Source organism: Pongo abelii, chromosome 18 (genome assembly GCF_028885655.2).
Source record: "Pongo abelii isolate AG06213 chromosome 18, NHGRI_mPonAbe1-v2.0_pri, whole genome shotgun sequence".
NCBI classification, from domain to species: domain Eukaryota; kingdom Metazoa; phylum Chordata; class Mammalia; order Primates; family Hominidae; genus Pongo; species Pongo abelii.
In genome coordinates, this window is record NC_072003.2 from 76651788 (window position 1) to 76678683 (window position 26896).

The 26896-nt window shown below is 39.8% G+C and overlaps 1 protein-coding gene across 2 annotated transcripts in view; it reads right to left on the minus strand.

Moving 5' to 3' along the window:
* Positions 1-17920: 17920 nt before the first annotated feature.
* Positions 17921-26896, minus strand: part of ADAMTS18 (ADAM metallopeptidase with thrombospondin type 1 motif 18) — a 153501-nt gene continuing 144525 nt past the window's right edge. Inside the window, exons 19-20 of one of the 2 annotated variants that reach the window (XM_063717361.1) lie at positions 24980-25127; positions 17921-19870 (exon numbers count right to left, since the gene is read on the minus strand). In XM_063717361.1, the coding sequence (XP_063573431.1) occupies positions 19755-19870; positions 24980-25127 (264 nt within the window). In that variant the 3' untranslated portion in view covers positions 17921-19754. The remainder of the gene's footprint in view (positions 19871-24979; positions 25128-26896) is intronic. The other variant, XM_009250966.4, reaches the window with a different exon arrangement.

Consider the following 26896-nt stretch of genomic DNA (forward strand, 5'->3'; position numbering starts at 1 on the left):
TGACATTATTTCATTCCTTTTTATGGCTGCATAGTATTCCGTGGTGTATATGTACCACATTTTCTTTATCTAGTCTATCATTGGTGGGCATTTGGGTTAATTCCATGACATTGCTATTGTGAATAGTGCTGCAGTGAACATATGCATGCATGTATCTTTATAACAGAATGATTTTTATTCCTTTGGGTATATACCCAGTAAGGGATTGCTGGGTGAAGTGGTATTTCTGATTCTAGACCTTTGAGGAATCGCCACAGTCTTTCACAATGGTTGAATTAATTTATGTTCCCACCAACAGTGTAAAAGCATTCCTATTTCTTTACATCCCTGCCAGCATCTGTTGTTTCTTGATTTTTTAATAATTGCCATTCTGACTGTGTGAGATGTTATCTCATTGTGGTTTTGATTTGTGTTTCTTTAATAGTCAGTGATGTTGAGCTTTTTTTCATGTGTTTGTTGGCTGTGTAAATGTTATCTTTTGAGAAGTGTCTGTTCATGTCCTTTGGCTAGTTTTTAATGGGGTTTTTTTTTGTAAATTTAAGTTTCTTGTAGATTCTGGATATTAGACCTTTGTCAGATGGATAGATTGCAAAAATTTTCTCCCATTCTGTAGGTCATCTGTTCACTCTGATGATAGTTTCTTTTGCTGTGCAGTAGATCTTTAGTTTAATTGGATCCTATTTGTCAATTTTTGCTTTTGTTGCAATTGCTTTTGGCATTTTTGTCATGAAATCTTTGCCCATGCCTATGTCCTGTGTCTATTTATTGCCTGGATTTTTTTCTAGGATTTTTATAGTTTTGGGTTTTACATTTAATTCTTTAATCCATGTTGAGTTAATTTTTGTATAAAGTGTAAGGAAGGAGTCCAGTTTCAATTTTCTGGATATGGCTAGCCAGTTCTCCCAGCACCATTTATTAAATAGGGAATATTTTCCTCATTGCTTGCTTCTGTCAGGTTTGTTGAAGATCAGATGGTTGTAGATGTGCAGTCTTCTTTCTGAGTTCTCTATTCTGTTTCATTTGTCTGTGTGTCTGTTTTTGTACCAGTACCATGTTGTTTTGGTTACTATAGCCTTATAGTATGGTTTGAAGTTGGGTAGCATGACACCTCCAGCTTTGATCTTTTTGCTTATGATTGTCTTGGTTATACAGGGTCTATTTTGGTCCCATATGAATTTTAAAATAGTTTTTTCTAATTCTGTGAAGAATATCAATGGTAGTTTTAATGGAAATAGCATTAAATCTATAAATTACTTTGGGCATTGTGGCCATTTTCACAATATTGATTCTTCTTATCCATGAGCATGGTATGTTTTTCTATTTGTTTGTGTCCTCTCTAATTTCCTTCAGCAATAGTTCTCCTTGAAGAGGTCCTTTACTTCTCTTGTTAGCTGTAATCCTGTGTATTTTATTCTCTTTGTAGCAATTGTGAGTGGGAGTTCATTCATGATTTGGCTCACTGCTTGTCTGTTGTTGGTATATAGGAATGCTTGTGATTTTTGCACACTGATTTTGTATCCTTAGACTTTGATGAAGTTGCTTATCAGCTTAAGCTTTTCGGCTGAGATGATCATGTTTTCTACATAAAAGATCATGTCATCTGCAAACAAAGACAATTTGACTTTCTCTATTCCTATTTTAATACGCCTTATTTCTTTCTCTTGTCTCATTGCCCTGGCCAGAACTTCTAATACTATGTTGAATAGGATTGGTGAGAGAGGCCATTCTTGTTGCATGCTGGTTTTCAAAGGGAACGTTTCCAGCCTTTGCCCATTCAGTATGATATTGGCTGTGGGTTTGTCATAAGTGGCTCTCATTATTTTGAGTTATATTCCTTCAATACCTAGTTTGAGAGTTTTTAACATTAAGGGAGGTTGAATTTTATCAAAGCTCTCTTCTGAGTCTGTTGAGATAATAGAGGTTTTTGTCTTTAGTTCTGTTTATGTGACGAATTACATTTATTGATTTGCATGTGTTGAACCAACCTTGCATCCCAGGGATTAAGCTGACTTGATTATGGTGGATAAGCTTTCTGATGTGCTACTGGTTTTGGTTTGCCAGTATTTTATTGAGGATTTTTACATCAATGTTCATGAAGGATATTGGCCTGAAGTTCTCTTTTTTTATTGTTTTATCTCTGCCAGGTTTTAGTATCAGGATGATGCCAGCCTCATAAAGTGAATTAGGGAGGAGTCCCTTCTTTTCAATTGTTTGAATAGTTTCAGAAGAAATGGTACCAGCTCCTCTTTGTACCTCTGGTAGAATTCAGCTGTAAATCTGTCGGTCCTAGGCTTTTTTTTGGTTAGTAGGCTATTTATTACTGTCTTAATTTCAGAACTCGTTATTGGTCTATTCAGGGATTCAACTTCTTTCTGGTTCAGTCTTGGGAGGGTGTATGTATCCAGGAATTTATCAGTTCCTTTTAGATTTTCTAGTTTATTTGCATAGAGGTGTTTATAGTATTTTCTGATAGTTGTTTGTATTTCTGTGGGGTCAGTGGTGATATCCTCTTTATCATTTCTGATTGTGTCTATTTAACTCTTTTCTCTTTTCTTGTTATTAGTCAGCTTGTGGTCTATCTATTTTATGAATTTTTTCAAAAAAAAAAAAAAAAACGGCTCCTGGATGCGTTGATTATTTTTTTGAAGGTTTTTTTTTTTTTTTTTTGTCTTTATCTCCTTCCATTCTGTTCTGATCTTGGTTATTGTCTTCTGCAAGCTTTGGGGTTTGGTTGCTTTTGGTTCTGTAGTTCTTTTAGCTGTGATGTTAAGTGTTAATTTGAGATCTTTCTAGCTTTTTGATGTGGGCAATTAGTGCTGTAAATTTCCCTCTTAACATAGCTTTAGCTGCTTCCCAGAGATTTTGGTATGTTGTCTTTTTGTTCTCATTAGTTTCAAAGAACTTCTTGATTTCTGCTTTAATTTCAGTATTTACCCAGGAGTCATTCAGGAGCAGGTTGTTCAATTTCCATGTAGTAGTGTGGTTTTGAGTGAGTTTCTTAATCTTGAGTTCTAATTTGATTGCGCTGGTCTGAGAAACTGATATAATTTCAGTTCTTTTGCATTTGCTAAGGAGTGTTTTACTTCCAATTAAGTGATCAATTTTAAAGTAAGTGCCATGTGGCCTGAGAAGAATGTATATTCCGTTGTTTTTAGGTGGAGAGTTCTATAGATACCTATCAGGTCCACTTGATCCAGAGCTGAGTTTAGGTCCTGAATATCTTTGTTAATTTTCTGTCTCAGTGATCTAAAATTGACAGTGGGGTGTTCTTCTAGTATTATTGTGTGGGAGTCTATTTGTAGGTCTCTGAAAACTTGTTTTATGAATCTGGATTGTCCTGGGTTGGGTGCATTTACATTTAGGATAGTTAGCTTTTCTTGTTGTATTGATCTCTTTATGATTAGTAATAAACATATTTGTCTTTTTTGATCTTTTTTTGTTTAAAGTCTTTTGTCAGCAACTAGGATTGCAAACCCTACTGTTTTCTGTTTTCCATTTGCTTGGTAAATTTTCCTTCATCCCTTTATTTTGAGCCTATGTGTGTCTTTGCATGTAAGATGGGTCTATTGAATACAGCACACTGGTAGGTCTTTATCCAGCCTGCCATTCTTTGTCTTTTAATTGGAACATTTAGGCCATTTACATTTAAAGTTAATATTGTTATGTGTGAATTTGATTCTGTCATCATGATGCTAGCTGGTTATTTTGCAGACATGTTTATATAGTTGCTTAATGGTGTCATTGTTCTGTGAACTTCAGTGTGTTTTTGTAGTGGCTGGTAATGGTTTTTCCTTTCTATATTTAGTGCTTCCTTAAGGAGCTCTTGCAAAGCAGGCCTGGTGGTGATGCATTCCCTCAGCATTTGCTGTCTGAAAAGTATTTTATTTCTCCTTTGCTTATGAAGCTTAGTTTGTCCAGATATGAAATTCTTGGTTGGAAATTCTTTGAAGAATGCTGAATATCGGCCCCCAATCTCTTCTGGCTTGAAGGATTTCTACTGAGAGATCTGCTATTAGTCTAATGGACTTCCCTTTGTAGGTGACCTGGCCTTTCTCTCTGGCTGCCCTTAACATTTTTTTCTTTCATTTCAACCTTAGAGAATCTGATGATTATATGTCTTGGGGTTGATTTTATCAGGGAGTATTATACTGGGGTTCTCTGGATTTCCTGAATTTGAGTGTTGGCCTGTCTTGTTAGGTTGGGGAAGTCCTCCTGGATGGTATGTTTTCTAAGTTGTTTCTGTTTTCCCCATCTCTTTCAGGTACCCCAGTCAGTCGTAGGTTTGGTCTTTTTACATAATCTCACATTTCTGAAAGGTTTTGTTCATTCCTTTTCATTCTTTTCTCTCTAATGTTGTGTGCCTGTTTTATTTCAGGAAAATAGTCTTGAAGCTCTGAGATTCTTTCCTCTGCTTGTTCTATTTGGCTCTTGACACTTGTGATTGCATTGCAAAGTTCTCATGTTGTGTTTTTTCAACTCTATCAGGGCATTTATTTTCCTCCATAAACTGGTTATTCTGGTTATTGGCTCCTGTAATGTTTTATCATGGTTCTTAGCTTCTTTGCATTGGGTTAGAACATGCTCCTTTAGCTCAGTGAAGTTCACTATTACCCACCTTCTGAAGCCTACTTCTGTCAATTCATCCACCCCAGTCTCAGCCCAGTTCTGTGTCCTTGCTGCAGAGGTGTTGCGATCATTTGGAGGAGAAGAGGCACTCTGGCTTTTTGAGTTTTCAGCGTTTTTGTGTTGATTTTTTTTCTCATCTTTGTGGGCTTATCTCCCTTCAATCTTTGAGGTCTGCTGGCCTTTGGATGGGTTTTTTTTGTGAGGTCTTTTTTTGTTGATTTTTTTTTTGTTGCTTTGTTTTTTCTTCTAACATTCAGGCTCCTCTTGTGTAGAGCTCCTGCCTTTTGCTGGGGGTCCACTCCAGACCCTGTTCACCTGAGGCCCTCCCACACCTGGAGGTATCACCAGTGGAGGCTGCAAAACAGCAAAGATGGCCACCTGCTCCTTCCTCTGGGAGCTCTGTCCCAGAGGGGCACCTATCTGATGCTGGCTGGAACGTTCCTGTATGAGGTATCTGGTGACCCTGTTGGGAGGTCTCACCCAGACGGGAGAAATGAGAACAGGGACCCACTTAAAGAAGCAGTCTTGTTGCCCCTTGGCAGAGCGGGTGCTCTGTGCTGTCCAGACTCTCCAGAGCCAGCTGGCAGGAAAGATTAAATGGGCCGAACCACGAAGACTGCAGCCACTCCTCCGAATGGGGGCTCTGTCCCAGGGAGATCAAAGATCTGTCCATAAACCCCTGGCTGGAGTTGCTGAAATTCTGGTGGGGAAGCCCCGCCTGGTGATGAGAGATGGATCAGGGTCCCACTTAAAGAAGCAGTCTTGCCACGATCTGGCACAGCCACTGTGCTGCACTGTGGGGAATTCCTCCCAGTCCAAACCACCCAGTTTCCTTGGCACCGGCAGGGGAAAACAGTTGACTGGAGCTGCAGAGATGGCAGCCACCCCTCCCCCTGGAAACTGGTCATCTTAGGCAGTCTCCAGCCTGCTGCTACTGGCCAGCCATGGTTTCCAAGCCAGTGGATCTTAGCTGGTAAGGTTCTGTGGGAGTAGGGCCTGTTGAATGATGCCACTTGGTTCCCTGGCTTCAGCTGCCTTCTTGCCTCACCAGAAGTCCCAGGGCTGGAGTATCCACAACAACTCCCCTGTCTCATTGCCTGCCCGAGCAGCCACTGAGAGTCTGTGCAGCTCTGTGCTTGGGACCCAAGGCCCTGGTGGCATGGGCTCACGAGGGGATCTCCTGATCAATGAGTTGCAAAGATGCATGGGAAATGTGTGCTTTCCCAGGTGGGGTAGCACACTCACTCACCACCTCCTTTAGCTGGGGGAGGGAGATCTCCCCTTGCCCTATGCCACCCCCAGGTGGGCTATCACCCCACCTTACTTTTCCTCACTGTCTGTGGGTGGTACCAACTGCCTATTCAGTCCCAATGTGAGAACCTGGATACCTCAGGTGAAGGTGGAGAATTCATTTGACATTTTCCTTCCTCTCAGAGAGCGCCACAGCCCGCAGCTGCTTCTAATCATCCATCTTGGCCCCTCCCCACTCATTGCTTTTATGGAGGAAGTGATTTTTGGAGGTCTTTACCCCACCATTATCCCAGCTCTTTGTTTTTTTAAATCATTTATCTTTCTCTCTACAGATTGGATATGTTCTATTAATCTATCTTCAAGTTCACTGTTTCTTTCCTTTGTCATATCTATTATTTCATTAAGCTCAGGCAGTAAATTTTTATTGTTAATATTTTTCCATTCTAAAATATTCATTTGGTTCTTTGTATTTTATATTTCCCTGATAATATTTCTATCCTTTTTTCATTTTGAATGCATTCTTGTTATTATCAAGGATGGTTCTATGATCTGCTCTAAAGTTCTTATGTAACTTTAAACACATGGATTCTCCCAACATCTGGGTCATTTTGGGGTTGGCATATGTTGATCATCTTTTCCTATAGAAGTGATTCATATTAGTCAGTTCTTTGTTGAGTAATTTTGGATTGGATCCTGGGCATACTGTTATAATGTGAAGGCCTCTGGGTTCTGTTACATTCCTCTGAAGAACAATGATTTTATTTTAGCAGATAATTCATTAGATCAGACCCAAAGTATAAGCTCTGTTTCATTTACTGTGGTTATTAGTTCAAATTTCAATTTAATTCTTTAAGCCTTTTCTGTGATGCTTTGAGTTTTCCCACACATGCATGGTGTTCTCCAGGTCAGAGATTTATATGAAATTCATATTCAGGATTAGGAAATGCCCTTTTTTTACATCGCCCATTTAGGTGGGATTCCTCTCTTTTTATCTGGGAGCCTGACCTGATATTTGGGGTTCCTTTCCCTAGTTCTTTCATCCAGAAATTCTATAGGGATTCTAGCCCCCCATCCAGATGCTGTGCTGTGTGTATAACCTGCCCTCAAGATAAAGCCATAAATAAGAAAAAAGAAAAGAGAGAAGAAAGAAAACTTAACTTTTTACACTTTACTTCTCCATACTTGACTTTTCTCAACATTTCTGCTTATATTTACTTTCTAGAATTTTTACTTAGGTTTCTTCCCCGCCCCCATATTTTAGCTAAACTTTATCTGTTTAGGAGTAGGTTTGCAGGAAGCTTCTACCATCAAACAGTAAGTAGAAGCCACAGACAATATCTAAATAGATCTTATTATTGGCTTGTTATTTTAAAAGTCGGCTTCTTTTACTTCCTTTCTAAGTAGAAAGACCTTTACTTTAGCCTGAAACAGACTGATTCTAAACCTAGTTACATCATTTATTTTCTGTGTGATTTTAAGTGAATTATTTAACTTTACTGAACTTCATTTTCCTCCTACTTAAAAGGGAGGAAATTATAATAAGGGATTTGATATGTGAATTAAAGGAAAGAGTGCAGATAAAGTGCCTAGGAGAGTATCTGGCCCATAATTGGGGCTTAGTAAGTGTCAGCCCTCTTTTTTTGTGTGGAAAGGAATTAAGCTAGCTGGTGATTATTTGGCTACTGCATTTGAAGGCAGTAAAACCAAAGTCTGAATTATCTGGGTTGATAAGATTATCTAGATCACTGCTAAATCTCCCTGCCACTTTATCCTGTTGATACTGAGACACCTAACTCTCAAATATAATCTTCCAAAAAGCAATCCTTTACAAGGGGACTCTGAAAGACTCTTTGTGCTAGCAAACAATACCCAAAGTGTGCCTTCCAGAGAGACAATATAGTAAAGCAGCACATTAATCTTGCCCCAAATCCTATTTCATGTCTTCCGGACATTGCAGAGGGGAGATGGGTGGAAACAATGGATCCATTGAGAATTACCGGCTGACCTCCAACTGAGACCTCTACCTGGGTGACTGCATTTGGATGGAGAACAAGTACTTTGGCCCCAGCCACAGTTTGTTTCCTGTTCCCTGACTGAGGTTGGCTGCAGTTCAGTTATGAACTCTGCTAGCAAGACTGTGACACTGGAAAAGACGTTAAAAGTGCCCACCCATTCAGGATTTAATTAATGGTCGCACAGGAACCAACTTCTTCCCACTCTGCAGAGAGGAAAGGGTTGGCAGCTGACCACTCCCCAGGCTGCCAGCTCTCAGTCCTTTGAGGACCTCAGCCATGCACCTGTGCCAAGAGGTTGGCAGCTGAGGTTGGATGATCCAAGGCCTCACAAAATCTCATCCACGAATCAACCTGCTTATCGTTATTTCCTGCAAAGCTTCAAAACCATAAAATTCTTTCTCAGCTTTATTGAGGTATCATTGACAAATAGGAATTGTACATATTTAACATGTATGACTTGACTTTTTGATGTATGTATACATTGTGAAATGATCAGCACAATTAAGCTAATAACATATCCATCACCCATCTAGTTACCTCTCTCTTCTATTTTTTTTCTTCTTTCCTACCTTTTTTCCTCCCTCCTTCCCTTTCTTTTTTTCCTTTTCTTCTTTTATGTGGTGAAAATATTTAAGATCTGCCCTCTTAGCAAATTTCAAGTCTATAACATAAACTGTAGACTTGATCACCATGTTGTATGCTAGATCTCCAGAACTTATAACTTCATCTTATAACTGAAACTTTGGATACTTCGACTAACATCTCCCAATTTCCCCTTGTCCCTCACCCCAATCATTTTACTCTTTGCTTCTATGTATCCAAGTACTTTAGATTTTATACATAAGTGAGAGCATGCAGTATTTGCCTTTCTCTGTCTGGCTTATTTTACTTAGCACAATGTCTTCTAGGTTCATCCATGCTGTCGCAAATAGCAGGATTTCTTTAGGAGTAAAGAATATTCCATGGTATATATAAACACATTTTCTTTATCCATGCATCCGTCAACGGCCACTTAGGTTGCTTCTATAACTTTGCTTTGTGAATAATGCTGCAATGAATATTGGAATGCAGATATCTCTTCAACATACTGATTCCATTTCCTTTGGATATATGCACAGAAGTGGGATCGCTGGATCAAATATTTAATTCTATTTTTAGTTTTTTGAAGAACCTGTATATCGTTTTCTATGATGGTTGTATTAATTTACTTTTCAGTCAGTAGTGTACAAGGATTCCTTTTCTCCATATCCTAACACTTACTGTTTTGTCTTTTTGACAGCCATTCTAATAGGTATGAGGTATCAAACCCTCATTGTGGGTTTGCATTTCCCTGATAATTGGTGATGTTGATCACATTTTTACATACCTGTTAGCCATTTGTATATCTTCTTTTGAGAAATGTCTATTCAGGTCCTGTGCACATTTTAAAATTAAATTATAAGTGTTGATTTCTTTTTTTTTTCTATTGAGTTACATGAGTTCTTTATATGTTTTGGATATTAACCCCTTAGCAGATAGATGATTTACAGATATTTTCTCTCATTCTTTAGGTTGACTTTTTTATTCTATTGACTGTTTCATTTGTGAAGAAGCTCTTAAGTTTGATACAAGCCCCCATGTCTATTTTTGCTTTTGTTGCTTGTGTTTTGGGGGTCATATCAAAAATACTATTCTTACCAATGTTAAGAACTCTTCCCTACCCCTGTGCATAAACCCTTCTTTTACCCTCAAAATATCCTTTGTTGTTGCTAGAGCATCTGTTGCCTTCTTCAGTAACTGACTTCCTTTCTCTTGTCATTTTATAGTTACCATTTGTTGAGTATTACTAGGTACCAGCTATGTCCCTTTAGAAAACAAAACCTTATAAAAAATTCAAAACAATTCTGGTTACTAAAGTTACTCCTGACTAGGTCAATTGCCAACGAATGAATGACACATTGGTTGCAAGCCTGCACCCGGCTGGATGGAAGAGTAAATTTCCACGCACTTGTGGTTTTCTGTGCTTGCAGCCAAAGTGAGTGCTGGCAGTGTGAGCCTGCCCCTGGAAGAAGAAATGCAGGTGCTAGCTTTGGGAGTAGAATCACACCACAGGCTGATGCAAGAAAATGGCTAAGTGAACCAAGCAGATATGTTGAGAGCACCATATAGCTTCTGCTGCAATCATACATCTTTTCTGCTTAGGTTGTAATTTTGTGGGATTCCTTGGTTAGTGACGGTCCACATCTGTGAGTCATGAGCCCAGTGAGGGCAGAAAACTTGTGTATATCTGTTAAACTTTGTAGAATCCAGTATAAATGGTGCAAACTTTCATTGACTAAATGATTAAATGCCTATTCCTAAATGCAGAAATTAAGGCTCAAATTAAGGCTCAAATAAATGAAATGACATTGCTATTGACCAGATGGATTCTTTGGGGGAACTCAGGATATGAATTTGGGGTTCGTAGGGATGCAAATGCCTTGCTCTTAGTCAACATAATAGGCTCTTTACGAATCCAGTGCCATTGTATGAAATGTCTGTGAGTCTTGGTTCACGTGCATAATTAGGAGAGTCAATAATTATTTCATGTCTTAAGATGCAGATAATTACAGAAATTCAGATTAATACGTGGAAAATACAAAGTATATCCCTTGCTCGTAGCAGATGGGCATTAATGTCAGTTCTTATCATTATATCATCATTGCTTCTTTCGGTTGTGCCTACTTCTGTTGCTAGTCTTTGGGAACTCTAACATCTTAATACATTGTTATTCTTGGTTTAACAGATAAGTCCTAAGAAAATTTTCTGAAAATAAGCAAAACATTAAAACTTCATCAGATGATTCTTAAGGCAGATTAAAAAAATATTTCATAAAATCCACAAGACATTAAAGAACAGTGTGTCCACAATTCTTTCCTCTAGATATTTTTTCCTATTAACCAGTAGGATAGAAATAAGGGGATAATACCAAATTAGTTTTTCCTACCTTCTGCCCTCTCCAACCCTAGCCTTATCATAGATATTTTTCCCTCTTGGGATGGAGATGACTGCAAATACAGATGTTGCTGCTCCTGCCAAACTCTTCAAAGTAGGTTGAACGAATCATGTGTAATGCCAACGGCAGAGCCCCATCACCGTAACTGTTTTCTGCAACCTGAGTTCAGAATCTTGAACTCTTGTCCAGCAGAAACAGGCTTGCTCCTGCAAGGACCCTGTCATTGACATCACAACAACAATAGGTGTGAGCATAGATAGTCCTCATTGCAAGCATATTCTTTTTATTTAAACAGTTTTATTGAGATATAACTTACATACCATAAAATTCACCCATTGAGTGTCTAGTGGTTTTAGTATAAAGTTCGCAATGTTCGACTTTATTCTTAATTCGTGGTTCAAAGCAAAGTAAGCAATAGTTCAGTTCCCTGAAGATATTTCACTTTTGGAAAGGGAATGGGTCAGATAGTTTTAAAAATGGATAATTTCATAATGTCACCTTTTCCCTACACAGAGGGAGGATGACAATATTCTTGTGTTTTTTTATGGTAGCAGAGCATTTTTTTGGGGGGGAAAGGGAACTTCAGATAATATCACATATATGAATTAAGAAGTGTTTCTTACTAGGTTTTTATTTTAAACTCACGACTCATCAAACTTGTCCTTAAGCTCAACAAAAATGTCTACCTGTCAGGCAAAAATCAATAAATATTTTTATAATACAGCAAAAAGTATGCTTACCTAAAAATTGTCCCTTAATTGACCTAACTTTTAAATCACTGAGTAATTTTAGGAGAGGCTCTAAGATATTTGGGTGTCAGTTTCTATATCTGTGAAATGGGGGAGATAAATGAGCTCTAAATTCTCTTCCAGTTCTTCATTTCTATCAATTTTCAAGTGGACTCCTCTCTGCTTAATGCCATAATTTTGTGATACTATTATTTTGGAGGAGGTTAAAAACACTTTTGCATGATCCTGCTGTGCATATATGATATTCACAATTACAGACTGAAACAAGCATTTTCAAATGCTAACCGGATCAACGTAAAAGTGAGGTTCTTTTTGTTTTTGTTTTTAATATTAGGACTATATGACCTTGTAATATTGCTTTCTGTATTTTTAAGTAAAGTCCATTTGGGTCAGGAACAAGATATTTTTCCATGCTTGGAGCTCACATTGCAGTTGACACTCAATACATACTCGTCAAAAGAATAAATGCATTTTAGTTAGCAAAAATGCAAGAAAAAAATATTAGTTAAGGCAGACCAAACTATGAAAGGGTGACTCTGCATGTCAGAGGGACTTTTAGCACTAAAACAAATATAACGTCTAAGAAAATGTGAAATGTCTATCTTAGCAGGCCTAGCTGTGAGTAATAAAAGCCCTCACAATATGGGCATCATAACAAAGAAAGAAATTTGCTGAAAACAATAACAATTATTTCTTTATTGGTTTCAGACTATGTGGATATATAAATAAACAACATGTTAATATTTAAATATCGGGAATCAATCTTAAAAAATACAAAGACTGTGAATTAATAAAACTAGCCATTAAACAGAAACCAGAGGCCAAGTAAAGCACAAACAATGAACCCAACTTCTTGAGCTGGGCCAAAAACATCATTCTAGTGGCTCTTCCCTATATAACTTTTTTTGGGTTTTTTTTGTTTGTTTGTTTGTTTTTTGTTTTTCTGTTGTACAAAAGCTGAAGTTACCATTTCATTTAGTCAAGGCAACCAATGCATTTCTCGCAATTTATAAGGATGTTGACAGTTGGCACCATCCATTAAAAAATGATTAATTCACCTCTTGGCACCTAATGACCAAGCAGGAAATAGGATAGCAGCTGTCATTCCGCCTTGACTGTGCATTTCTATGTAAACACTCACACATGAAGCCTTGGGAGTAGCTTGCGAAAGGCATATTCCAATGGGTATTTCTTCAGCTTTTCTATTATACACTCTTTTTTAAAAAAAAGTATTTTTTTTTAAAGCACAGTAATCTAGCTCTTGCATGTGGGTGCTTGACTGAGAAAAATGGTCAATTGTTTTCAATGTTTCTGCTCCCCATCCTCCAAACCTGAGTGAGTGCAGGTGCTCCTGGCTTGCCTGAGAATGAGAATAAACTAAGATCACCAGCACGTGGGGTCTCTGCCTGTGAATTCTTATCTTGACCAACTAATAGTTTGCTGGTGAAATGTACATGCAGAAGATGAGACAGGCAAAGGGTCACTTGATTATTAGCTAAATTTGGCCCAACCACTGCACAGCTGCATGGGATGGCATGCAACCACAGGCACTTGTCTAAGAAAACACATCCAAGCACTTCCTATTTTATTTTTTGGCCTCAGACCAGTGGTTCCAAACCTAGCTATTCTTGAGAAAAACTTGAATGCCTTTTAAAATATAAATTCCCAGGCCCCATCCTCAGGCTTAATGAATTCTATTTCTTGAAAGGGACCTGGAAAGCTTTTGTATAAAATAACTTTAGGTGATAGTGATGCAGCTAGTTACTTAGAAACCATTGTCCTGAATCTTACTCTGCAGCCAGCATGGCTCTCAAAAGGCATGGGGACAGGGGAGAGAAGACCCACTTTCTAGGAAGAGGAGACTCTCAGCTGCTAGGATATGGAGAGTCTGTAGGAACTGAGGGACACACTGAAGAACAGTAGAGCTAGGCCTTCTGCCAAGTGGGTGCTGCCCGCTCCTTCCTGTAGTCCAGCCACATGAAAGAAGGGATAGGAAGAGGCAAAGGGGGAAGTGGGCCTGGGCCTCGTCTCCATGAGGAACAGCCTCATGGCTCTGGTTCATCTTCAGAGATCATCTCCGCAAGTGCTGTGACTGTTAATGGACCACTCCTTGTACTGCACACCAGTTTTAAAAAGTCTATTTGCCATCAGAATGGAGGGTTGAGGAAGACCACGTGGTTTGATCTAGAATAGCATTTTCCAGCGTGTGGCATGGGCATTGCAGTGCAACACGAGACAATGTCAAGCAATCTCCTAACCTGTATGGGGCAGAGATGGCCTAAATGGGGAGGCCAAGGCTGTGTGAAGAAGAGAAGAACAGGGGTTGAATGAAACAGGGGTGGGAAGAAGAGACATGCAGGTTCTCCTTTTCCTAGATATTGGTGTCTCTTTTTAATCCCAATTAGAATGTTGGGAACAATTTTTAAACCTAATTTGTTCATTAAACCCACCAACAATTATAAAAATGACTTCTTTTTGTTATTGAATGACCTGATTATAAACTCGACTGTGTCCCTCATTAAACAAAGTTTGAGGAAGCCGAGCACAGTGGTTCATGCCTGTAATACCACCACTTTGAGAGACCAAGGCAGGCAGATAGCTTGAGGCCAGGAGTTTGAGACTAGCCTGGCCAACATGGCAAAACCCTGTCTCTACTAAAAATAGAAAATTAGCTGGGCATGGTGGCATAAGCCTGTTGTCCCAGCTACTTGGGAGGCTGAGGCAGGAGAATCTCTTAAGCCTGGGAGGTAGAGGTTGCAGTGAACCGAGATTGTCCCACTGCACCCCAGCCTGAATGACAGAGCAAGATTCTGACTTAAGAAAAAAAAAATAGTATAAGGAAACACTTAGGACACTCTGCAAGTATCTCTTCATGACGTTCAAAACAATATGGTGGTTGTAGATGAGTAAGGCACTATGCCATTGTGGAAATTAACAAATAGCTGGGCACATTCAGAGAAACACACGGTAGATATTGCTTTTGAAGCCTTTTCTACAAAAATTCGTTGAACAAACGTCACTTACATCATGATCCTCAATGTCGAGCTCTATCAGCAAAGGCACAATTAAATGGACATAATTTGCTTTTTCTCTGTGCAATTGTGAATTGGGATTCAAGATAATCTTACATAAAATCCCATATTTATTCTAAACTTAGTGATATTAAACTGACTATTCTTGAGAAACTATGAACAGGTCACTTAGTGTCATTGAGGAATTCTTTTATTTTCAGATGAGTTTTGTAAACCAATTGTAGTGACTATTTTATTTTGTAATTAAAATTAACAAATGTAAATATTTGGCTTTTGCGGCTACCCTTTATGCCATGTTCTATCGATTCTATGTTTAAAGGAGTTAAAAAACAGTTGATTTTAAAATAATTTCTTTTTTTTAGAGAAAATAATTTTTTTTTACTTTTTTTTTTTTTAATTATACTTTAAGCTCTCGGGTACACGTGCAAATCATGCAGTTTTGTTACATACACATGCCATGGTTGTTTGCTGCACCCATCTACCCATCACCTACATTAGGTATTTCTCCTAATGTTATCCCTCCCCTAGCCACCCCCCGCCCCCTAACAGGCCCTGGTGTGTGATGCTCCTCTCCCTGTGTCCATGTGTTCTCATTGTGCAACTCCCACTTATGAGTGAGAACATGCAGTGTTTGGTTTTCTGTTCTTGTGTTAGTTTGCTGAGAATGATGGTTTCCAGATGGAGTCTCACTCTATCCCCCGGGCTGGAGTGCAATGATGCGATCTCGGCTCACTGCAACCTCCGCCTCCTGGGTTCAAGTGATTCTCCTGCCTCAGCCTCCTGAGCATCTGGGACTACAGGTGCCACCACCAAGCCCAGCTGATTTTCGTATTTTTAGTAGAGACAGGGTTTAACCATGTTGGCCAGGCTGATCTTGAACTCCTGACCTCAGGTGATCGGCCTGCCTCAGCCTCCCAGAATGCGGGATTATAGGCATGAGCCACCATGCCTGGCCGAAATATGTTTTACAGCAAATCATATTTTTACTTAAATAGATTTAAAAGTTGGTAGAGGTGATACATGCTTATGGGGAAAACTCATGATGATAGCAATTGAGTGACAACAGCTTGAGAATCACCTCTCAGGAGTCTGTGGTCCTCTCAGGAGGAAGAAAGTGTCAGTCACCCAGATCCAGGGGTGACTGATGAAAACCATCTTAGGTGTTAACCCTCAGCACCAGTGGAGACCACAAAGGTATTCAAGGAATTAAGATCTTAGGGGAAAGATAAGGTAAAACAGACAAAGCATGGAATCCTTATGCATATTTTTACATTTTCAAAGATAAAACCATATAGCACATAATTAAATGACCTTTTCCACATCACACTTAGCAATAATGGGTTCTGTGCTATAAATTTTCATAAACCATGTCTTACATAATACATGCTGATGTATTGTGGTGTACTGGGCTATTGTGAGGATTAAATGAGATAACATATATAAATAGTTTAGTACAATATCTGATTCCCATTAAACACTAATATGTGGTTGCTCATTACCAAAATGTATAAAGACAATTTTTTTTTTTTCTGATGTGGTATCGTCTTTCTACCATTAGCATATAGAACCCATGCCAAGAGAATTCTTGCTCACGCTTTCCCTCCATCTTAATGGACTTGGAGTTGCAGGCTCCAGATACTCTGGTGTGATTGCCCAGGAAATACTATCATCCCAGAGCAAAGCAATTATTACGGATAAAGACTTAGATATGCAACGAGTCTTTAAGGATACTTTGTTGAAAAGACTAGCTAAGGATTTATTACTTCTCAACCCCAGTTCCCCATCTGAAATTCCCAGCTCTGCCCATAATTTATCATTGTTAAATCACTTATTGTCAAACTCCATTCACATGCATCTCAGGGGGCAAAAAGTAGAGTTCTAAGGCCTGCATACCCTTCTTTTTCTTTCTCTATCCCAGGGTAACGCAGCACAGTGACGAGAACCCCAGTGGATTTGGGTTTGAGTCCTGACCCCATCACTCAGTGACTGTGTACTAGGGCTAAATATGTAGTGTCTCTGAATCCGAGTTGTCACCTGCCAACAAAGAATAATAGTATCTTCCTAAGTGAGCTATTGTTAGGATTAAATGAGATAACATATATAAATAGTTTAGTACAATACCTGATTCCCATTAAACACTAATATGTGGTTGCTTATTACCAAAAGGTATAAAGACAATTTTTTTTTTCTGGGTGTGGTGGTGGGCACCTGTAATCCCAGCTACTCAGGAGGCTGAGGCAGGAGAATCGCTTGAACCCGGGAGGCGGAGGTTGCAGTGAGTTGAGATCATATCATTGCACTCCAGCCTGGGCAACAAGAGTGAAACTCTGTCTCAAAAAGAGAACAAAATATCTTTGTTTCTGTCATCTATTTTATCTGCATCTATTCCATTTTCCATTCTTAATCATAATTTTTTGTTTGCTAAATAGCAATAATTTATATAAAAATTCTCTTAACTATAAAGATATGCATATGAACATATGTAGACACATATGTAATCACAGATGCAGGGAAAAATAGTCTTTTCAGAGCAATTGGACATAACTTCGCCCAGTTCTTATTCTCCACTGGTTTAATGATTCAAAATTTCAAAAAGCCAAGAACAATTACTTTGTATTTTTTTCTTCTTTTCCTGCCAATCCTTCCCTTCCCCATCTTTATTTTTACAAAAATATTTTACTAAAATGACTTTCAAACGTAAAAATACATTTATGGTAGCTTTATCTTAGATGATTTCCACAAATAAATGTTTTCATGACAATTACAGGGTAACAAAATAGTGTGTCCTCAAGAGGGTAAATGCGTCATCTGTTTCATCCTAGTATTTGATACTTTGATTTCTTCAAAGGCAAACAAGAAAAATCACTAGTTGTTGAATAGCTTATCTTTCCTCTTCTCAATGAAGTTACTCTCTAAGATTTGTTGTTGTTGAGACAGAGTCTCTGTCTGTCACCCAGCGGGGAGTGGTATGGCCCAATCTCCTCTCACTGCAGCCTCAGCCTCCCAAGTAGCTGGGACTACAGCCATGCGCCACAACAGCTGGCTACTTTTTTTGTATTTTCAATAGAGACAGGGTTTTGCCATGTTGGCCAGGCTGGTCTCGAACTCCTGGACTCAGGTGATCCATCTGCCTTGGCCTCCCCAAGTGCTGGGATTACCAAGGTGAACCACTGCACCCAACCATTCTCTAAGAGTCCTGACTGACATTTATACAGTTAAATTACCTTTGAAATTACTGACTTTTCACTAACTTATTCAAGAACTTAACAAGTGTCAAAGATAAAGAAATGGAATACTTTATTATAAAACTTATAAAATAATTAAATATTACACATATATTTTGACTTTTCTCTATAACCCATGGTTTTATTCAACATTTTTTCTCAAAATATTACTTAGAGAAGCAAGTGAGAACACATAATAGGCTATTAATAAATTAATTTTCCATAAAATAATAAAATGATAATTATATAAAGAAATAACTTGCTGTTTTTCAGAAGGCAATGGGGTTGTAGTAGAGAAATTTTTTTTTTTTCCTGTTGATAAAATGGCCACTCCTCTAGGCCAAGCCAAGCAGATTGAGAGAAGTTCCTAAGCATTATTTCTCTGGGATTCAAGAACTCATGATTTTAATTAGAATGGGAACAAAGTATGCTGCTAAATTTAACAAACCACTGTCTAGTTGATTATGCTGAGCTGGCTAATCCAGCTTGAATTGAGACTTTTTAAAGAAGTAAAATTGGGTTACATTCATCAAAGAAGTTGAGGAATAAAGTAGAATTTATGTAAATATGCCCTTTATAACCACTTCTCAAAAAATTACAGGAGGACACAGTATTACAATTACTTTGGTTTTGGCAAAATAGTGTGATTTTTTTCAATTGAGAACAATTTTAAACTCATTAATGCCTACCAACAGCTGGCTTCTGATGACTGAAAATACTCTTATTCAGTGAGGGTCTTGTCATATTATGATTTATTAATATTAACATAGCAAGAAGACAGATAGATTTTTTTATTACCACTGTTTCCTCCTTTCTCTGTCTCTCTTTTTTTTTTTTTTTTTTTCTTTTGCTGTTAGCTAAATCCTAGGGCAAATTTAAACATATCAGTTGGTAGGAAAAAGCCACAAGTGGTCTTTAATTTTCCAAGCAGCTCTGGTAGTATGTACAGAGCATTATAAATGATGGTCCCTTCTCCCTCACAACACTGCTGTTTCGCCATTTAGCTCCTCCTAGATATTTTTTAAATACCAGAAATGGGTATGTTGCCAAGTCTCATTCCCAAAGAGCGGGCTGTAGCTTTTCATGGACTGATTCAGCAAGCACCAAAAGTTATGAGGTTGGTAACATGTGAAAAGCATCCATATTTATCTTTTCTATGAGTTGTTTCCTTGCATGAATTTCAATTACGTGGAGATCTTAAATAGTCCATGTTGCCCTATTTTCATAATATTCCTTGGAATACTTTTCAAGTTGTCAATTTTAGTCTCAGAGACTCTCTATAAGCAGAATATAGTTTACACAAAATAACAAAGACACACACACACCAAATAAACATAACATGAAGCTTGCCAGTCCAGCAGCAAGCACAATTGCGAGCACCATTTGGCTTCTCATAGAACTCCTGGCTTGGGTGTTCACAGGGTTAGTCAAACTGTGAACTCCACGCAACAGTTAGGCAAGGTATTCCATCCAGATTTGAAAGTTCTGAGTCTCAGTCTTTGACCTGAAGTCAAAAAGGACCTTTTTAAAACAGATGTCTTTGCCTTTGAACCCTTTGAAGTTCAAAAGGGGGTCTCTCCCCAAATCAACATATCTCAGTGTGATTCACCACTTCTTGTATGTAACAGTGCAAATCAAAGATTTTTTTTAAAGTCAGATTTGTCATCGCTTCCCATTTTCAAGTGCTTCAGAGTACCACGTGCTTCAGGGAATTGAAATAGGAGCCTACTGGCAACCTGTCTGTTCCTCAGAGCAGGCTCCTTCATCACAGCCGCACTCACAAATGGTTCTTGGTGCTCAGCTCCTGGTCTCAAAGGCAGCTGGTCTCTCCAGAGGTTGAAAGGTAAGCCCCTGGCCCTACGGTGTTGGGGAGGACACCAAGATCAGATCTTCCTTGTGCATGACTTGCAGCATTGTTTTCCGTAAAACTTGTGGTTGCAGACACCATGCTGAGGAACTAGGTGACACCAGTTGAAGAAATCTACACAGGATGGATCCTCTAAAATAAGAAAATACATTTAGCATGTTGGCTAGGGTGTCTATCCTTTTTCTTTTTTTTTTGAGATGGAGTCTCACTCTGTCACCTAGGCTGGAGTGCAGTGGTGTGATCTCAGCTCAGTGCAACCTCTGTCCCCGAGGTTCAAGCGATTCTCCTGCCTAATTCTCCCAAGTAGCTGGGACTATAGGCATGTGCCACTAAGCCCGGCTAATTTTTGTATTTTTAGTAGAGACGGGGTTTTCCACCATGCTGGCCAGGCTGGTCTCGAATTCTTGAGCTCAAGTGATCTGCCTGCCTGCCTCGGCCTCCCAAAGTACTGGGATTACAGCTGTGAGCCACCGGGCCCAGCCTTTGGTGATTTGCATATTATGATTTATTAATATTAACATAGCACCTGTTTCTTAAGGTGAGGGCCTACAGATCAAAGGTCTTGGGCCCCCCTCCCTTGTGCCTCTATGTGGTTTTTCCCATTAAACATTGGGACTTTGGTAGGGGGGTGAGGTAGGGGCAGGATTTAGATGCCAAGAAAAGACTGTGACCATTAGCAAAATTAAATGATTTGTTTTTAAAAAATGTCACATCTAATCCAAGATCAATGTCTGATCCTCCCTATGTAGCCTGAGAGCTACCATGGAATTGAGTGTTCAGGGAAATACCCTAAAATGGTGCTTTAGGAATCCCCTAAGGATTTTGTTGTACCACTGGTTCTGATTCAGAAGGGCTGTCAGAGGGGAGCATTAAGGGAGGCTGTGCTGCTGGTCCACGAACTATAATTTCAGGAGCAAGAAGCCTGATATATTGGGAGTCAAGCCACCTAATTTGCCTGCAAATGGGTTGAGATTAACTGAAAAACCTGGGTCTCCAATGTTCTGTGTAGGTTTAAGTCCATCTCAACCAGTTTGCAAGTAAATGAATTTAAGTCAACACCAGTCCTTTCTAATTTCTTTAGTTGTTCAATGAACAGGATAGATGTGATTATTTTACTGTACCTCAGGAATTTTTACTCAGATGGTCCTCAGGAGATAGAAAATGCATGTGAATGGGGTATGTAAACATAAGCGCATGTTGTAGGAGCAAGGGCCCAGTCATTTCACTGTTTTGTTTGAGACAGAATTTTGCTCTTGTTGCCCAGGCTGGAGTGCAATGGTGTAATCTCGGCTCACTACATCCTCCGCCTCATGTGTTCAAATGTTTCTCCTGCCTAAGCCTCCTGGGTAGCTGCGATTACAGGCACCCACCACCACGCCCAGTTAATTTTTGTGTTTTTAGTAGCGATGGGGGTTTCACCATGTTGGCCACGCTGGTCTCGAACTCCTGACCTCAGGTGATCCGTCTGCCTCAGCCTCCCAAAGTGCTGGGATTACAGGTGTGAGTCACACCCCCAGCCCATTTTATTGTATTTTTAAGGCACAGTTTTGACTTTAAAAATATTTAGAGTCTACACTACACATAATTCAGAAATGCTTAGAGTTCCTTCTTCAAGCCTTGATTCTTCTGCCTAAAATTCCTTTTTACACACCCCCTTCATGTAAGTCAGGCAGCAGAAGTGAGATGTATTACTATTCTGTCAGTATAAGTGCTTTTTTTGATTATAATAATTACTAACAGCTGGTTGTTTGAGCATCTACTGTGAGTCAGGTACCTCATTTACACTATTGAAGATGACCTTGGAATCATTTCTTTGCTTCACATTCTCCATGCAATCAGCAGATACCCTTGGCTCAATCTTTAAAATGCACCCAGCATCCAATGTCTTCAGTACTGCCACTGCTCTAGTGGAACCTCCTCCATCCGCTTCCTGGCAGAGTTGACAAGTCCTTGTTCTACTCTAGACAACCTGTACTCCTTTCACCTTAACTGCCAGTAAGCTAGATCCTGTTGCTCTTCTGCTCAAAGTTCTCCATTGGCTTCCATCGTACTCAGAGTTAAATCTGAAATCCTTACACTGACTGACAAGGCCTCCAGTACCACTTTTCGTGTATTGCTTAACCACTCTTCACCTTGTTTCTTGTACTCCAAGCATCGTGCCATTCCTCAATTAGATTAGTATATTCCTGCCTCGGGGACTTTGGGGTCTCTCTGCCAGGAACACTCTCCTCCTAGATCCATATGTGGCTCACCTTCCTTGAGGTCTCTGTTTAAGTGCTAAATCATCAAGTGGTCTTGCCTCATGATTATAATCTGAAGTTGTTTTCCTATCTCCTCACCCCTGCTACTTTACTTTCTGACACTGTGTGTTAATTGGTTGATTTGTTGTCTGTTGCCATTTAGAAGCAAGCTTGTCAGAAGGTGGGATCCGTGCCTGTTTATTTTCTAATCAGACCCCAGAACAGTTTCTGGTTCATAGTAAGCACTAAAGAAATGTGTGAAAAATTGAATTACCTTCTTTAATACTCAAAACAGTCTTTCAAAGTAAGCATTATTTCTCGGTTTTATGAATGCTCAGAAAGTTCAAAACTTGCCCAAAGCTCCATAGCTACTAAGTGTCAAGTTAGTGTGGATTCAACTCTATTTTTATGATTATAGGGTCCTTGCTCTTTCCACCATACAATGCTGCCTGCCCCCATCTGAAGATGTGGGATTCCATGAGGAGCAGCTTATTAGTATTGAGTGCCTGCTCATCCTTAACTTAATATGACTAGTCTGCAGCCCAGGCAGCTTCCAGACATGTAAACAACCAGTTTCAATGCAGTGTGACACAAGTCTCTGGGTGGTATGACTGCTGTAGGGCCTTCTCTCTTTCCTGAAGAGAATTTTACATATAATATGTACAGTGCAACCATAAGGATGGTTTCCCCAAGGTGGAGATCCAACCAAGATAACCCAGATAAGGCATCACACACTGATGATGGTATACAATGACTGCCCCTAGACTGGCACTCAGTATGGGCAGGGACCTGGGGGACAACAAAGCTGTTTGGTGATACTGGATGACAGGATGATGCCACCATGGGCAGAATGGTCTTCTCTAGGGTCTAGTTTAAGTGACTATAAGGGGAGGAAACTCTCACAGTGCCTAGCAGAGTACCTGGTCCACAGTGGGGGACTCAGAGAAGAGGCAAAGAATGGAATCTTCTTGTGTCACCATGCGCCTCCTTACTGCTCACTAATGTTTCCTGAAAACTCACAGCCAGAAAGTACACTCAAACGACATTCATAGTAGTCACCCTGCCAAGCATGTCATCATCCCTATACTTGTGATGGGAATGGGAGAAAATCCTCAACTTAGTAAACTGAAGGCCACATTTTTGGGTCAGAACAAACACGTGGGCTTGTATCCTTTATTCTTCCAAAAGGGACCTGACTCAGCCAAGAGGCACAGAGAGAAGCTCCTCTTTTTGAGACAGGGTCTCAAAAAAAGCCCAGGCTGGAGTACAGTGGTGCAATCTTGGGTCACTGCAACCTTCACTTCCTGGGTTCAAGAGATCCTCCTGCCTCCCCAGGAGCTAGGCCTACAGGCTAATTTTTGTATTTTTAGTAGAGACGGGGTTTCACCATGTTAACCAGGCTGGTCTCAAACTCCTGACCTCAGGTGATCCACCCGCCTCAGCCTCCCAAAGTGTTGGGATTACAGGTGTGAGCCACTGCACTCAGCCAAGCTCCTCTTTTAATAAGCCATTTCTCATATGCACCCGATGACTCCCCTCATTCCAGCACCACAGGTAGAACTGACCATCACTGTAACACTGTGAATATTCCACCACTTACTTGTTGTTGTAGCTTTCTTTTAAGAAGAGGACCCAGCTCTATTCTTTCATCCCTAGGAGAGTGTAAGGTGCTTGGTGACTTGGCTTTGAACAAGATCGAGGACCTCACAGCACTTTTCACACGATCTTTCATGTAGCCATACACCCATGCATTTATTCATGTAAGACTTATTGAGTACCTATTGTGTACCCAGTGTGGTATTAGGTGCTAGGTGAGCAAAAAATAAGACAAATGGCCTCCCTGGGCCATACGTGCATGTTGACTCTCCCCATCCTGTCCAGGAGATACTGTTGGGCAATTTCATAATTGGGCATTGTCGTTGGGGGTGCTGGTGGCCTTCTAGGCTGAATCTTTGGCAATTAAGGGTGGAAATGAGAAATCACTGATAGTGAAGAAAGGAGGACAGAGTCTGGAAGAACTTGACTGCTTGTTCGTTTCTTCCGTATGTAGTATGCCAGCATGGACTAGGATGATCCGGCTCTGAGTAACTGCTACAGAGCTTTTTGTTGTTGTTCTTGTGCAAGATTCTTTAGCATGAGGCAAGCAGATTAGGCTAACAAGTGTGATCCCTTTGATCTGATTAGAAGGGTTTTAGGCAAATGCTATCTATCTTTGTCAGATTACTTTAAATAGTGAAGAATGGTACAGTTTACTCAGACTTTCCATTTTCCTGTCAGTACTCACTGCACTTCCCTTGAACTAACTTTAAGAAAACATTTAGGTATAGTCCTAGGGCAATACATATTCACTGATGACTATTACTTTTGATTTCTGAATTTTTTATATATTCAACAAATATGAACATCTTTATATACAGATTGTAGTTGTCTCCTCCATTAAAGTATGAGCTCCTTGAGGGCTATTCTTGTTCACCTTTATGTTCCCACTTTCAAATTAATAATAGTTAAAAAGCATTATTGTGGCAATTAAATATTCCCTTCAGACCCATGCAAACAAGATCACTAGGATAGGCTGGGCATGTGGCTTGTGACTGTAAACCCAGAACTTGAGGCCAGGAGTTCGAGATCAGCCTGGCCAACATGGTGAAACCCTATCTCTACTAAAAATTCAAAAATTAGCCAGATGTGGTGGTTCACACCTATAATCCCAGCAACTCAGGAGGCTGAGGCAGGAGAATCACTTGAACCCGGGAGGCGGAGGTTACAGTGAGCTGTGTACTCACCTGCATGACAGAGTGAGACTGTCTGAAAAAGATAATTTGGACAGGAACTTCCCCCAGAGTGGTGCCTTATACAACTCCAGGGAGCACTGTCACATAGACCTCAGGCGAATGGCTCACCCTAGAGTTGTACAATGTCACAGGCTGCACCACCAACAAAGTAGGCTTTGAAAAAATTATCTCAACACTAGTAAAGTTGACTGCAGCATGGTGCCTTTTACCTCTCTTTTCAGGAGCTGGACAGAAGTTTGTATTACAGGCTCGTAGCACCGGAGGTTTCTGATGGAGCAGACAACTTGAGGAAGGCCGGCCTTGCTGAACACAGTGGACTGACCGGGTCTGGACCCCTCCCCCACAGGTGACTGTGCACTGCAGGAGAGAGAAGAGGAAGGAGTCAGAAACACTCTGCTGAGGTCAGTGACATCAAACAGAAGGAATTCCCATGCTTCATGACATTACCAAGATGCCTGCTGATGAAACAGATTGGCTGGAGCCAGGCACATGTGCTTACAGTCCACAGCATCTATCCTAACAAGTGTGATCCCTTTGATCTGATTAGAAGGGTTTTAGGCAAATGCTATCTATCTAGCCCAAGAGTGTGTGTCTCCCAGTTAAGTGACTCACTCATAAAGAAGAGAAGCTCCAGAAATACAGAAGCTGCTCTAAGAATGCAGAAACAAATACAGGCACATCGAGGGAGTTAATCACAGGATTTAAAGAATTCCAGACAATCTGTGCAGCTGCAATAGTGGAGGACATAGTTCAAAACTGGGATAGAAAAAGAAATGGTCAGAGACAGCTCTGGAATTAGGTCCTCGGTGCCCAGCCACATTCTGAGTTGGCATGATAGAGTTGGTGCTTCTTAGAAGTCGTGGATTTCAGTACGCAATTAAAAATTTTCAAAAGTAGACAACTCAACTGCCTTTCTTCCAGACAGCCATATGAAAAAGTTACCAACTGCCTTTCTTCCAGACAGCCATATGAAAAAGTTACAAAGATACTTCATAACAAAAGGAAAACCAGGGAAAAATGTAGCCCTTTAAACAAATTTTTCTTATTTTAAAAAGTTACTCCATTTAAGAAAAATGTACATACACATTAATGTACATATGCATTATAATTGACTGTAGTTTCTATCTCAATTAAAATTTGAGGGCAAGTCTTGTTATCAAATTATCTAAACTAGGAGTTTGTAAACTTTTCCTGTAAAGGGCAAGATAGTAAATATTTCAGGCTGTATAGGCATATGGCCTCTGTTGCAAGTACTCCTCACTGCCTTTGTAGCACTAAAGCAGCTGTGGTCAATATATTAAGCAAATGAACATGACTACTTTCCATTTAAACTTTATAAAAACAGGCAGGTATTGGGGGAGCAGATTTGGCCGGGTAGCAACTGTCTGTAAACTTATTAGAGTCAATTTTTAAAAGAAATCCCCAGCAATATGTGTAACACCTAGCATAATGCCTGGCCAGAGACAATCAGGCTAATTTCCTTTCCTCTCATCCATGTGTTGGTTTCCAGATCCTCCCGAATAGATAACGTATGTACATATTTATACCTCTACCCGGACTCTGTGATTAATGGTGAGGTGGGTAGCACCTGAGTCCTCTGAACAGCTGTGCAACAACATCTGTTGGATGGAATGCTGGAAGGACCGCATCACACACCAATCCTAGCTAAAGTTTCACCCAAGTTTTCTGAAAAGAAGGGTGCCTCTAGCATCTGATAAGTTTAAAAGCTAAGTATCCTTGGCTGAATTGCCTGACATTCTGAGCTTTAGGGACCATACTACCCCGAATAGGAGTACTTAGCACCGTGCATAGTAATAGCTCGACAAATATTAGCTATTACATTGTTCAGAAACATGATGTAAGAACCAAATGAGTAAAGGCTGTGAGCAGCATTTCTAAACAGAAAGACTAGAGTGGTAGTTTCAGTAGCAACAGCAAGGACCAACATTAGGAGCGTCTAACTGGCCTAGTGCTAAGTGTTTTACACACATTTTCTGATGAACAACAACAAATCAACTCTGCCAGATAATAATAATTTTCTAGATGTGAAAACTGAGGTTTACAGATTGTTACCTGCCCAGGGCCACATGAGCAGAGATGGCCAAAGAACAAAAGCCATTCTGCCT